Source organism: Hyperolius riggenbachi, chromosome 3 (assembly GCF_040937935.1).
Source record: "Hyperolius riggenbachi isolate aHypRig1 chromosome 3, aHypRig1.pri, whole genome shotgun sequence".
Classification (NCBI taxonomy): domain Eukaryota; kingdom Metazoa; phylum Chordata; class Amphibia; order Anura; family Hyperoliidae; genus Hyperolius; species Hyperolius riggenbachi.
In genome coordinates this window covers 192,741,645-192,756,813 of record NC_090648.1, presented here as the reverse complement: position 1 = coordinate 192,756,813, position 15,169 = coordinate 192,741,645, and the positions used below count along the sequence as shown (strand labels likewise).

General features: G+C 42.9%; 1 protein-coding gene across 1 annotated transcript in view; it reads right to left on the bottom strand.

Moving 5' to 3' along the window:
- UNC13C (unc-13 homolog C) overlaps window positions 1-15,169 on the bottom strand; it is a 784,159-nt gene that overhangs the window by 173,204 nt on the left and 595,786 nt on the right. Inside the window, exons 21-24 of the mRNA XM_068275480.1 lie at window positions 6,356-6,482; window positions 3,580-3,676; window positions 3,140-3,283; window positions 360-437 (exon numbers count right to left, since the gene is read on the bottom strand). Of these exons, the coding sequence (XP_068131581.1) occupies window positions 360-437; window positions 3,140-3,283; window positions 3,580-3,676; window positions 6,356-6,482 (446 nt within the window). The remainder of the gene's footprint in view (window positions 1-359; window positions 438-3,139; window positions 3,284-3,579; window positions 3,677-6,355; window positions 6,483-15,169) is intronic.

Genomic DNA, 15,169 nt, shown 5'->3' with positions numbered 1-15,169 from the left:
CGCCACCGTGCTGCCCATATTCACTGATATATTTATAATGCCTATACAGTAGATGCCTGGAGAAAAAAAACGTTTTTCTATGGAAGTGTAGTTACTCTTTAAGATTGTTTTTAGGAACTAAAATGACACAGTTATACATTGGGAATAATTTATATAAGGAATTAATAAATGTACACGACTATCATTAAGTGCAAGATTAATATTAAAATGTGAGTAATGTCACAGCCAAATTAACCATCACAGTTAAGAACGTGTAGTCAGGAATCAGATGTAGTCACCATGGACATTGTACAATAACATCTAAGCCATGATTATGAGGCTTTTTAGTTTTGTCAATAAAAACAGAGCCCAGTACTTACCACATTTTCTTTGCCACAGTACGAGGCAAAATCACTTGATATAATTGCAGCATACTGAAGAAGCACTTTGTTGATAGTCTAAAATTAAAAGAAACATAATTGCTGTAAAAGAGCAAATTACACAATATGTACTTTTATTTGCAGCCCACTAGCTTTACTTAATAGTAAACTAAGTATTTTGAAAGTTCTTGTAACAAACAAAAATTGCAGAAAATACTAACAAATATTAAAGGTCACCTTCATCAAAAATGAGTTATGGAGAGGGTAGAAAAAGGACGGGAGGAAAACCGGGAGCCCAATCTGGTGCAGTATTGTAAATAAAGAGAACAAGTTCTTCAAGCAAATAGAGCTGTTATACTCACAAGAGAGGGTTGCAATGATAGCAACCACTAAGATCGCATGTGGGGAAGTACCATCCCCACTCGGCCTTGTCGGCGGATGGTCGCAGCTCCTTTAAAAAGATCCACTTGATCCAGTGGTGACCCCAATCGAGGGGTGGGAATAATACACTAGTGTATTATCCCTAAGCTTATAAACTATACTTTACACTGTGTGAAAATATCGGGCGCCTCCTTAACCCTTCTACGATCTTAATCAAAAATGTTATTGCAATTTTATATTGTGTATTTTTAGGGTGATGTGACAGTTGGCATGTCATATTGCATGATTGCTTTTATATACACATTTCTTCTTGAGACTCCAGTGACCAGCTATCCCGGCCAAGATTTGTAGTTCTGCCAACTTGCCACAGCCATTACAAAGCTAAATGATAATGTGACATTCTCCCAGTGTCTGGCTGTGGAGTTCAGCTGGGAGAAAATAATGTATCCACTATATTTCCAAAAGAGTGTCTCTGTATCCTTTATTTTCTCTCCTAGCCAGCAAACAACAAGAGCTTAGCAAAGTCAGTCCCTCTCCCAATCTTTTGATTGGAAAATAGAAGAAGACACATCAGTTTTGTACTATTGTATAATAAAGAGATCTGATTGGCTCTTCCTAGTGAAGGAATGAATTATAAAAAGCTATTAAGTAAACAATATCAGACACTTAAATGGTATCTGAGGTGAGAGTGATATGGAGGCTGCCATATTTATTTCCTTTTAACCCCCTTGGCCATCTGATTCTTTCTAGATTTTAGGGTCTAAAAGTGGTGCAATTTTTTGCATGCTTTTAGATCCTAAATCCTGTAAAAAATAATGCTGCTAGGAAGTTCTCTAGCAGCCCGGCATTCACTCACCTCCCAGGCATTAAGCACTGCAGTTTTCGCTCCATGCTCCGGGTGGTGCTGTAACCCTTTAGTAAGATTGCTAACTGTCACCGTGACGACAGACGACGATCTCACCAAGGGGAAGCAGAGCCTCAGAGGAGAGGAAGGAAAATTGCGGGCGACGTCGGGTTCCTTCGAGAGGTGAGTTAAAACGCCCGCTGCGCAACATTACTCTGCACAAACTTCCTGATGGCTACCACGAGTTCAGTTCAGGGTTACCGCTCCTGGCTTGTTTTTTCCGCCCCCAGCTGAACTCGTGATTACCGCTAAGGAGGTTAAACAAAGCAAGTTGCCTGGCTGTCCCCCTGAACCTGTGTCTCTAATACATTTAGCCATAGCCCTGAACAAGCATGCAGATCAGTTGTTCTGACTAAAGTTTGGCTGGATTAGCCCCATGCTTGTTTCAGGGTTGTGACTCAGACACTACTGCAGCCACATAGTTCACCAGGGCTGCCAGGCAACTGGTATTGTTTAAAAAGAAATAAATATGGCAGCCTTCATATCACTCTCACCTCAGGTTCACTTTAACCACTTGCCGACCGCACACTCATACCGTGCAACGGCAAAGTGGTAGCTGGAGGACCAGCAACGCAGCTCTGCGTCGCCAGGTGCCTCCCTAATTAATCAGGAAAGGCCGATCGCGCGAGCGGCCGTTTCCAGTTAGATCACGGAGCGGGTCTCCGTGAATAGCCTGCGAGCCGCTGATCGCGGCTCGCAGACTAAATGTAAACGCAGGAGACATTTGTCTCCTTTGTTTACATTGTACGGCGCTGCTGCGCAGCAGCGCCGTAAGGCAGATTGGCGATCCCCGGCCAATCAGCGGCCGGGGATCGCCGCCATATGACAGCCGACATCCTGTCACAGGCTGCACAGGACGGATAGCGTCCTGTGCAGCCCCGATCACCGGGGGGACAGGTAGGAGAGGGAGGGGGGTGAATGTCGCTGCGGAGGGGGGCTTTGAGGTGCCCCCTCCCCGCAACATGCCACCAGCAGGAGCGATCAGACCCCCCCTGCACATCATCCGCATAGGGGGGTAAAAGGGGGGGCGATCTGATCGCTCTGCATGCCAGCTGATCTGTGCTGGGGGCTGCAGAGCCCACCCAGCACAGATCACATAAATCAGCGCTGGTCCTTAAGGGGGGGGGTAAAGGGTGGGTCCTCAAGTGGTTAAGGCAGCTTCATTTAAAATTGCACTAAGTGACTTTTTAATGGACTCAAAGTTAAACTAAATAAAATGGCAATCTGTTTATAACTGTGTGGAGGACAGTTTCAGCTAATGGTGTTCTAGTCTTGAATTGTTGCTGTAAATGGACAGATTTACATTCTTAACCCTATCCAATATAAAAATAATATAGTCTGAAATAAAATACCAATATAAAAAATTATTTGGTTTTGTTTATATATATGCAGTTCAATTAAATAATGGAAAATGTATAGCTTGGATAAGTTTACAAGCCATAGCCCTCATATAATAAATGCATGTACACATAGAACGCAGCTTACTGGAATTTACCTTCGCAAATCTCCTCATTAAATGAGACAGTGCTTCCGGATTAGGGCACTCTAATTTCTTGATAATCTCAAAGCTTTGATTCAATTGTGTGAAGACATCCACAACTGAACAGGAAAACAAGGCATGCTCTGATGTTGGCTGGAACTGGGGAGAACAAAAGACATACAATAAACTATAAAGGCAGGTACCTTCTCTGCTTTCCACCTAATCACCTATTCATTTAGTGCAAAAGAGTCTTTCTTAAATGTTCAACATCAATTTAAATTATAACTTCTCTGTAAGAAAAAAAGAAGAAGAAATTATCCATATGGAAAGGAATAAAGATCAAAGTGTGAATGGATCTTTTATCAAAGTTCGCAGTGAACAGAATCAAGGATTGCCCCACTTTTATTTGCCACTCACATAAAATGAAATGTGACATGCAATTACAGGGAACTTACTCCATCTTTTTTATCTCTTCCGAGAGCGCCATGAAGAAATTCCATCGACACGTCTTCATTTTCATCCAGCCACTGAATAACAAAAGGCTCAAACCATCTAAAACATTGAAAACATTCTGTATGAGATATATTCATTTCAAAAGTTATCGCTACCATGTTTTCACATCAGCTTTTCTAATTTTGTTACAAATGAGCACATGGGAAATGCAGCTGATAAGCAGAGCCCTTTGATGCTGGAATCTAGTTAGCTTCAGATGTATTGGAGGAAAAGGTAGTCTAGAAACTGTTGTATGTGGAGAATTGTAAACTGACTGCATGTTGATTTCTTTGGGATCAGTGCTGGATTATATGGGAAGGAGGGCAAGTGCTGTGGCCAGTGAAAAGTAGATTCCGACAACCCGATTACCTTCATATCTCGAATTTAGAGCTGTTCTGTTGTGAGACAAACTTCTTTATCTGAAATCCCCTCTAAGCATTTATCTACAATATACGTGTGTACAAATCCCCACATACTTTATAAAGTTTACTTATCAATATATGGACACTGAGAATCCAAATCATGGAGATGGCGTAATTCTGGGACTAAGAATCAACCCTCACAGCTAAATAAAACTTTGAATAATGAAGGAAACATTAACTAATGTGTTGGTTTTATATGCCCTGGACCCAGAAATAAGTTCTTCATGAATTTTCGTGTTGAACATCTGAAGCTTGAATGATTCAGAATATGTACAAAAAAATGAGCACTAGATCAGCATCATCTTTATTGTCATTTTGACTAATATGACTACAAACTGAATGCAATCAGCCGCTAGGCCACAAATCCATGTTCTGTTCTCTTCGTTTCATATGTACACAGCAGTTACTTGGCTAAGGTAGAGCAGGTAGAAGGGTAAGAGAAAGATTTTGTGTCTGAATCAATAATTGCTTGTAGTCATTAAAATGAGCCTCAATGGGAAAAAAGTGCCCCTAAGGGTTTCTTACCTCAGAAGGGGGAAGCATCTGGATCCTAAAGGCTTAATTGCATCGGAATTCATGGAATGTGTAATTCAGAATTAACAATGTGGAATTCAGAATTCCACAATTTATAAGTAAATAATGCTGTTAGCGGTTAATAGCAATGCCTCCATATATGCTATCATATGGACAAAGGCTTTGGGGGAGTGGGGGAGACTTTGGCACCCCTCTCGCACAGATTCCCGCATATCATGGACCATGTGCACTGGTACCGCTCAGGGTGGGGATCCAGTAATGGTCTGGACTCCTAAATCTGGCTATACCAGCCTGCGTGGGTGACAAGGGGTTAAAGAGACTTGGGAGGAAGGACTCCATGCTGTGTGTTTTCTTAAAATGTATAGAATGTGTATACAGAACTCGGAATTCAATATATATTAAAGTGTACAGCCGCAAAATGTCCTTTTACCCAGTTTAAAAAAAAATAAAAAAAATTTCTTTGAAAATTATTTTCTTGAAATCTGAAAAATTGTTCTCACTATTCTCCCTAACATACATAGAAAATGTGGTCATGATACCATGCATGGTGGCTTTGCTAATAACCACTAAAGTCACTGGTATTGATTTCAGTATAAATGGGGGCATTCCACTCCTACTTTTGAATAACCAGACATAATTTGGAATTACCAGATGAAATTTGGAATTCCAGCAGATTAGGAATTTGGCAATTCTTACCATCCCTACATATGTACACAAAATGCTCCTGAATGAATGTTTCAGGTGATCTAAGCTGCAAGTGTGTACAGAGTTTTTGAAAAATCTATAATACTTCTGGTATGTTCCTTTTGAGTTGAAAACATTTCCTGGCACAAAATAAGATTCGTAGTATGATTTCAAACCCCTCCCATTCTTTCTGAACTAAGATCAAAGGGTTTTTACTAAGGTAACTAACATGATGATGCATTTTATTGATATCATATGGTTGTCATATACCATAAAAGTTGTACCCACATGAGAGGGAATAGAAGTATCTGTGTCATAAACTTACAAAAAAAAAGCAATGAGCATTAAGCCTCGTACACACCCCTGGTTTAAATCGGCTGAGGCGGCTGATAGTGACCGCCTCAGCCAACAATTAGGTGTGGGTACAGCACTCGACAAACCCCAACGCACAACCCATGAGGGATCTACCAGACATATCTACCCAACACCAGCAATGCCTATCCCCCCACAGAAACCCAATGTTGGCACCGCTCCCCTGTCCGCTGTTTGAAGTCACGCATGCACCGCTCGTCCGCCACCACAACAACACAGCATGTCGTCAACTACAGAGCTGACATAAATGTGCACAGGGCTGTTCATGAATAAAGTTTTGGGAATTTTTGGAACAATTTGAGGTCTAGATCCACCTTCCTTTTTCTCCTTATCTCTAATAGATGTGCACAACCCTGGCAAGCGATGTCGCCCAAGGGGATCAGGTCAAGATCCCCAACAGGCGACATATGTAGTTAGTGTGTACGAGCCCTTACAAAACTGGAGATAAAGTGGAAAAGTCACAATAAAATTGACAATGGATAGCTTAATCACAAAAGGCAATTGAACCTTTATTTACCTTTGTCTAACCAGATGTTTATTCAATGGCAATAGCGTAAGTGAATTTTCTGATAATAAAGCAACTGCACTAGATATCACTGGTTTCGTTTCTGTAGCTATAATTATAGCCATTCCTTTCAGGTAGAGTTTGTTAATTTGATTCCTCTTATCCCTTTATCTGTCTCTAGCTGAATTAATTTAATTTATTAAACAGAGAAATCACACTCACAGAGAATATTCCGGGACGGTATCCTTGAATGCAGGAAGTTCTCGCACATATTCATTATAAAACCATTTTACTTTGAAGTGCAAATTCATATAATCTGTGCTCTTGCATAAACGGTGCTTTTCATGTTCTGTAATAGAAGGATTTAAACATGCCATTGTAGTTCCAGGGTAACAATACATAGTAACAATTTCATTGTTTGGATTTAAGAATAAATGAACAAAAAGAAATGCAAGATATGACTGGCACTAAAAACACACTATCAGCAAAATGGATAAAAACACATCTAGCAAACATGATAAAAATCAAACTATCATTAGCAGCACAGTGTCTGAAAACAGGCAAATTAACAGATGAAAAGCCAATCTCGCTTCCAGGGAGGAAAAAGTACAGCAATACAATCTACTTTTTGTACAGGTCACAGTGCAACAGTCTATTACATAAGGAACTATTATATTTTGTCTGTCAAATCTAAAATTAGTCCATTTTTCTTTTCTTTCACAAAAGATTTATGGCTGATGATAAGTCAAGCCAGGGATAGACTATTCATTGTTTTAATTGATTAAACAACAGCTATGACAAAAACATTAAATTTAATGAAACTATTAAAACAGAAGGCCTCCTCAATAGATGTTTAAATGTTTTGTTCATCAAGTATTGATCCCAAATAGACATTCTCTGGGAGGTCAACATGACCAGTAGAGCAGTGCTGCTGCAGGCAGAGCAGTAATAGAGTAAGGTTGCATTTGCTTAATAGTGCCCATGCATGGTACAATTATTTATTTATTTATTTTTTAATATACAATTTAGTTTTAAACAGAAGATGAAAAATTATTCCCAAGGACAATTTGTGGACAATTTGGAGGAATTCTGCTAACCTACCACTGTTTTTCATTTTGGATGTTGGAGAAACTCAGGGCACCTGGAGAACACCCACAAAAAGACAAATAAGTTCTCCATGTCGATACTGTCAACATTATTTTGAGTATTTACTTGCTGGTGGCTTAAAAGGCATTTCATTGATACGATGTGAAAATATCACCTAGGAGAAAAGTGAATTGGATCTGACCCCAAGTGTTTTACAAAATTACTAGAAGCTACTCACGAATAACTTTCTCCTCTACATGAGATAGTTTATACACACAAAAGCTCAATTTATAATTTAAAACATTTTTTAAATTTAGAATCTAATTAAGTCAAAGGTAGCATTAAAATATGAACAGCATTAAGTACATGAATAATATTTAGTAGTAATAATAATAATACTACTACTAATAATAATAATAATGGTAGTGCAACAGTTTTCCAAAACAAAATAGCAGTTTTAAGTAGCCATGAACTAAACAAACTAAACAATACAAATGGTACATATAAGAAACCATGTAATCAATCTTTACGATAAGTGAAAACTGCCTGCCTATGTGTACACTACAGCAGTGCCAGGGATAGGAGCTGATGTAAGTGGAATTGAGAATAAAGCTAACTGAGCTTCTGGGCTTTCCTGTTAGTCAGTGAAGTAACCTATCCCATTAAGTGACCAACAGGAATGCTTGAAAGGTCAGCACAGAGGAACTTCCTTCTGATACTTTGACTGACCTACACCATCTCTTGGCAATAATAGTATTTTTAATAGTATATGTCTGGAACAAAATATAGTTAGTTGCGCAGTTATCATTGACAGTAGGTTCCAATTATGCACTTGATTATCATATGGCATTTTAACTTATGACTGTATGGAATTGGTTTGTGTGGCTTGGAGCCTATAGTTCCCATACTTACCGTATGGGCTTCCACTGGGCATTAGGCTATAACAATAAAAAATAATAATATCTCAAGCTCTAAAAGGATAACTTGGCAGCTCCATAAAATCTCTGGGCAAGCAGCTTTGTGTATGTGTAAAATAGCAATAACTATAGTTCAGAATGTTTTTTTTCCCTCTTTTTGTGTAAGTGATAATTCTGTACTTTTATCATGGAAAAAGCAATCAATACACACAGATAGAAGCACTTGTTAGTAAGTGGATTTTAAACACAGTTTTGTCTCTAGTACTTTGAGATCAAATGTAGGTCCCTAGTCTAGTTGTTAGATAAAAGCGTCTTTTGATTTCTTTTTCCTGCCTGTTTTTCTTAAACTTCAAACACTTTGCCACGATGTTCTTATTCCATTTTTACCCCCGTTTTCCTTATTTAATAATTTAAATGCACTAAATGAAATGTACAGAAGTGCCCTCACCTGATGTTGTCTTTGCGTGTGGAGGAGATTTAAATGTTATGCGATTTGGTGATACCCTCCTACAAGAATTATATTATCATTTATGAGTCATTTTGCTCCTTCCTTATTTTAATATCTTGCCATGAATGCATGAATGAATGTGTGCAACCTTACAACTAGCTCATTATTAGTAATATTCATACACAAGGTTTTATGCTAAGTTTAGGCAGCCTGACGTAAGATGTGATAATCAAATGCAGTATCACCATGATTTGTAAAAAAACAAAATAAAACTGCTGTAGCTGTCATCTACGCAGGTAATGTGAGAAGATGACGCTGCTGTGCTGCAGAAGATGATGGTGCTACATAAATACTAAAATTATAATAATTATGAGAAAAGAGAGGAGCATTCCTATGGTACAATACCTTTAATTTAATTTAATTTAATTTGCAATATGCAAAAGAAGTGTACGTACAAGGTGGTAATGATGTACAATTGTATCTCACATGCTCCATGTTCCGCTCCTCAGATGTCAACCAACAACAAGGTCATAATTTGCATATGACCCCAGGGAGACTGGAGTAAGGAGCACTGGGGTGGATTATAAAATAAAATAAATTTGAGAGTCATTTTATTTTTCACTCTTCCCAATTTACACAACACATCCCACAGTTATAAAACACCTAAAACTGAATTATTTGGCTCTTTACGTTTAAAACGATACCCCATATGGTATATTGTACTTCTGTAACGATCGGTGTCAGCAACCAGAGAGAGAATCTGATCCTTGGCGATCTGCAGTATCCCCAAAAATACAGATATACCCGATCATTGAGGATCTGCGGAATCGCCAATAATCAGATATGTCTAACCTGTAGACACCTGAGAGAGTGTAAGTGTTTGGTGCAACAGTAACAACTCTGAATGAAGACCACCAGAGGAGCTGGTGGCCTGAGACTCCTGAGGAATTCACCCCTGACTGTGGGAGATATTCCTGTAGCCTGTGGACCCGTGAGCGAGGGACCGAGGCTGGGGTTGCAGGAAGCCCTGCTGCTAATATAAGGTCTTTCCCTGAACTGGGCTAACGTAATACAGTAGTAGCACAAGCTGAGCATGTGGCGGACCGTTATCCACAGCCTGCGTGTCCGTGGCAATCGAATGCGTTCACTAGGGTGACAGTCCAAGGGCCATAGCGTTGTATTGCTTTGCTGTTGCCTAGCGATGCATATGTACATCTGTAGAGCATTGGGGCCCAAAACTTTTGCCCTAGCGATCGCATCCGATCGCTACAGGCAGCAGTCATTAAAAGTTTAGAAACAGGTTTAGGTATTGCAGGGATCAATGATAATACATTTCCCTAGTCTTGGCTGTGAGGTCCGTATTCACAACACCCTGGAACTAGTCTGGAGTATAACATAAATGACAATACAGTTCCCTAGTCTTGGGTGTGAGGTCTGTATTCACAACACCCTGGAACTAGTCTGGAGCATAACAAATAATACAATTCAATTAGTACTTTAAGCTATCAACAGAATCTGGCTAAGTGTGAATTCCTAGGTCCACCTAGTTCAAACACACTGATAGGATCTGACTATGGTCTGAGTGCCTTCACGCAATTGTTAGCAATGGCAGACAACCAGCAACTGACAAGCAGCAGAATATATAGTTGCTGGACTCTGCCGCCCCGCCCGAGCCATTCAGCCAATCATGAGTCCTGCAGGAATCAGCTGATCTTCCTGATCAGCTGACACTTCCCCTGCTGGTATAAAGGTCCTGAGTTCAGGCCCGCGCACGCGTAGCTCTCCATCTGCCTATGTGCACTAACAGACCCAGCCACACCACGCGCACGCTGCTGCATGCAAACCGCCGCGCTGGACGCGGAAACAGCTGCTTTGCTGTCAGGACATGCAGAGGCTTTTCCGCATTCCACCATACTACCAGACGCGTGTCTATGCGTGCAAACCGCCGCGTTGGACGCGGAGTCAGCCGCTTTGCTCTTGGCATATGCGGCGGCTTTTCCGCGTTTCCTCACAGTACCCCCCCCTGAGGAGTGGACTCCGGACATCTCCTTCCTGGTAGTGTTGGGCGAACACCTAGATGTTCTGGTTCGCGAACGTTCGCCGAACATCGCCGCGATGTTCGGGTGTTCGCGCCGAACTCCGAACATAATGGAAGTCAATGGGGACCCGAACTTTCGTGCTTTGTAAAGCTTCCTTACATGCTACATACCCCAAATTTGCAGGGTATGTGCACCTTGGGAGTGGGTACAAGAGGAAAAAAAATATTGGAAAAAGAGCTTATAGTTTTTGACAAAATTGATTGTAAAGTTTCAAAGGAAAAACTGTCTTTTAAATGTGGAAAATGTCATGTTTCTTTGCACAGGTAACATGCTTTTTTTCGCCATGCAGTCATAAATGTAATACAGAGAAGAGGTTCCAGGAAAAGGGACCGGTAACGCTAAGCCAGCACAAGCAGCAGAACACGTGATGGAACAGGAGGAGGCGCAGGAGGAGAAGGCCACGCTTTTTGAGACACAACATCCCAGGCCTTGCATGAGGACAAATAGCGTGCGGATATAGCAATGCTTTTTGCCGCCATGCAGTCATAAATGTAATAAAGATGAGAGGTTCAATAAACATGGACCTGCAACGCTAACCCAGCAGCAGCAGCAGCACACGTGATGGAACAGGAGGAGGCGCAGGAGGAGAAGGCCACGCTTTTTGAGACGCAACCCAGGCCTTGCATGAGGACAAAAAGCGTGCGGATATAGCAATGCTTTTTGCCGCCATGCAGTCATAAATGTAATAAAGATGAGAGGTTCAATAAACAGGGACCGGAAACGCTAACCCAGGCCAGCAGCAGCACAGGTGATGGAACAGGAGGAGGCGCAGGAGGAGAAGGCCACGCTTTTTGAGACACAACATCCCAGGCCTTGCATGAGGACAAATAGCGTGCGGATATAGCAATGCTTTTTGCCGCCATGCAGTCAAAAATGTAATAAAGATGAGAGGTTCAATAAACAGGGACTGGAAATGCTAACCCAGCAGCAGCACACGTGTGCCGGTTGTGTCAGCTTTGTGCCCACTGGCTCCTTGTAACTGGCTGAGGACTCGGACCTCGTGCGTGATGTGCTGGTGCTGCTTAACCCACTGCTGGACGCTTGAGAGGTCATCCAAGTAATTATCTGGTCCTGTTCTTTTGGATTTGTGAGGGTTGTTGTCCTGGACAACATGGGCGGTATTGAGTGGGTTTTCTTGGGTGCTCCCCTGTGGCCTGTACGTGAACCGTCAGGGAAAACACCTCTTCCCTTGCCCCTCCCTCTTTCACCGGATTTCTTCCTCATTTCACTTATCCTTAAAGTACACGCTGACTGGCAGCAGTACAGTGGCAGTACAGAAATGCTATACAGTGGTGGGTGAGCGGTGTACCACTATTCACAGCAGCGACACAGAGCACAATGCTATACAGTGGCGGGTGAGCGGTGTACTACTGTTCCCAGCAGACACAGAGTGGTAGTAAACACAATAATGCTATATAGTGCTGGGTGAGCGGTGTACACAGAGTGGCAGTAAACACAATGCTATATAGTGTGGCTGAGCGAGCGGTGTACTACTGTTCCCAGCAGACACAGAGTGGCAGTAAACACAATGCTATATAGTGTGGCTGAGCGAGCGGTGTACTACTGTTCCCAGCAGACACAAAGTGGCAGTAAACACAATGCTATATAGTGTGGCTGAGCGAGGTACACAGAGTGGCAGTAAACACAATGCTATATAGTGTGGCTGAGCGAGCAGTGTACTACTGTTCCCAGCAGACACAGAGTGGCAGTAAACACAATGCTATATAGTGTGGCTAAGCGAGGTACACAGAGTGGCAGTAAACACAATGCTATATAGTGTGGCTGAGCGAGCGGTGTACTACTGTTCCCAGCAGCGACACACAATGACTGGGGGGACCCTGGCTAGCGTGGCTGGAGCGCGAACTACCCTGCCTGCCTACCCAAAGCTAAACCCACAGACAAATGGCGGAGATATGACGTGGTTCGGGTATTTATTTACCCGAACCACGTGACAGCCAATCAGAGCGCGTTCGGGTCCGAACCACGTGACCCGTTCGGCCAATCACAGCGCTAGCCGAACGTTCGGGGAACGTTCGGCCATGCGCTCTTAGTTCGGCCATGTGGCCGAACGGTTTGGCCGAACACCATCAGGTGTTCGGCCGAACTCGAACATCACCCGAACAGGGTGATGTTCTGCAGAACCCGAACAGTGGCGAACACTGTTCGCCCAACACTACTTCCTGGCTTTCCAGGATGTAAGTTAGAGAATTTTCTCTTTATCTCATACTCAGGCCGGCCATCAATCAACCCAGGGAGGAAGGGAGTGGAATCCACCTGCAGCGCCGACCCGGGCAGGGACACAGGAAATGATTTCTTGTCAGCCTGTTTTTTCGGTGGTAGAATGGTTTTGGGCCCAAAACCCCTGTCTAAAGTGTCTGCTTTGGGGCTTTTGCTATCAGATTTATGCATGAGAGGTAACCGTGAGGAACAGGAACCATTAGAAATAACTGTACACTGTCCTGCCTTTCCTGCGACCTGTATCCTGGTTTTATCCACCTCACCCTTCTTTAAACAGTGCACAATGGGCTGACCAGTTCAGCAGCTGTCCTGAAGCCCAGTCAATCAGTGGAGAGTGAAGTTGTAACCAGGGCATACCGAGAACAACAGCAGCGCCCTTCATCGGCAGGACCAGGAACTGTAAACTCTCTTCATGCAATGCCCCTAAACAACATGACAGTAGGGGGGTTTGGGAAAGAAACTGGGCACTGCGCAATGGAGAGTCATCCACTGCAGTGGCCGAAATCTGCCGGTGGAGCGCAGATAACGGTATCCCCAAACTTTTGGCAAAATTGGAATCTATGAGGTTTGCTGACGAACCCACCATGGCTTCTGCGGACTTGGTCCGCCCTTCCCATGTAACTGAACAGGGAATGGTGACCGTCGTTCAGGGATGAACCCTGCTCACCTATGGTTTTGACTAACCCTAGGCGATAGCATTCGTCCGGCCTAGTGGACCCTTGTAAAGCATTCTTCTTTGGGTTCCTGTGACTCTTTTCCCCCAGACTCAACCTTGTGTACCCAATTTGCATAGGTTCATCTGGGTGTGAGGGAGACCGAGAAGAATCGTGTAAGATAGACCTTCTGGCCACTCTACCACGAACCTGTCTCTGGTGGCGCAACCGGCGATCTATCTGTATGGCCAAAGAGATTGCCTCATCCAATGATTCAGGCTCAGGATGACCTATCATCAGCTCATGAATAGTATCTGACAATCCGGCCAAAAAACAATCTAGGAGGGCGAATTCGTCCCATCTAGCCGAGACCGCCCACCTCCTGAATTCCGCAGCATAATTCTCTACCGGACCCTTGCCCTGACGCAGAAGCCTGAGCTTCCGTTCAGAAGTCGAAGCGATGTCCGGGTCATCGTAAATCATAGCCATAGCCTCAAAAAATTAATCGACTGAGGCCAGGGCCCGATGCCCAATAGGAAGACCATACGCCCAGGTCTAGGGAATCCCCCGACAACAGAGTCTTAATGAATGTAATTCTCTGTGCCTCGGTTCCAGACGAGTTAGGCCTTAACTCAAAGTATGATAACACTCTATTTCTAAAGTTTCGAAAATCAGATCTGTCGCCAGAAAAATTTTCAGGTACAGGCATACGTATGTCTGTGCTAAGAGAAGATCGCACTGATTGAAGTTCTGAGATAGCCCAAATATCTGACATATCTGGGTCTGTTGGTTCAAAACTGCCACGGAAAGTTGCTTTACCGCGGTGGTCAGGACTTCAACATGGCTACACAGTGCGTCCATATGGGTTTGGTCTGCCATTCTGTAACGATCGGTGTCAGCAACCAGAGAGAGAATCTGATCCTTGGCGATCTGCAGTATCCCCAAAAATACAGATATACCCGATCATTGAGGATCTGCGGAATCACCAATAATCAGATATGTCTAACCTGTAGACACCTGAGAGAGTGTAAGTGTTTGGTGCAACAGTAACAACTCTGAATGAAGACCACCAGAGGAGCTGGTGGCCTGAGACTCCTGAGGAATTCACCCCTGACTGTGGGTGATATTCCTGTAGCCTGTGGACCCGTGAGCGAGGGACCGAGGCTGGGGTTGCAAGAAACCCTGCTGCTAATATAAGGTCTTTCCCTGAACTGGGCTAACGTAATACAGTAGTAGCACAAGCTGAGCATGTGGCGGACCGTTATCCACAGCCTGCGTGTCCGTGGCAATCGAATGCGTTCACTAGGGTGACAGTCCAAGGGCCATAGCGTTGTAATGCTTTGCTGTTGCCTAGCGATGCATATGTACATCTGTAGAGCATTGGGGCCCAAAACTTTTGCCCTAGCGATCGCATCCGATCGCTACAGGCAGCAGTCATTAAAAGTTTAGAAACAGGTTTAGGTATTGCAGGGATCAATAGTGGGTTAATAGGCTAGGCTGGGGTTAAAAATGAAATAGCCCCAATAAAATTAAATATTTTTTTTACTCCCCAAGTCAATTTAAATTATTTTTCAACTTTAATGCAGGAACACACA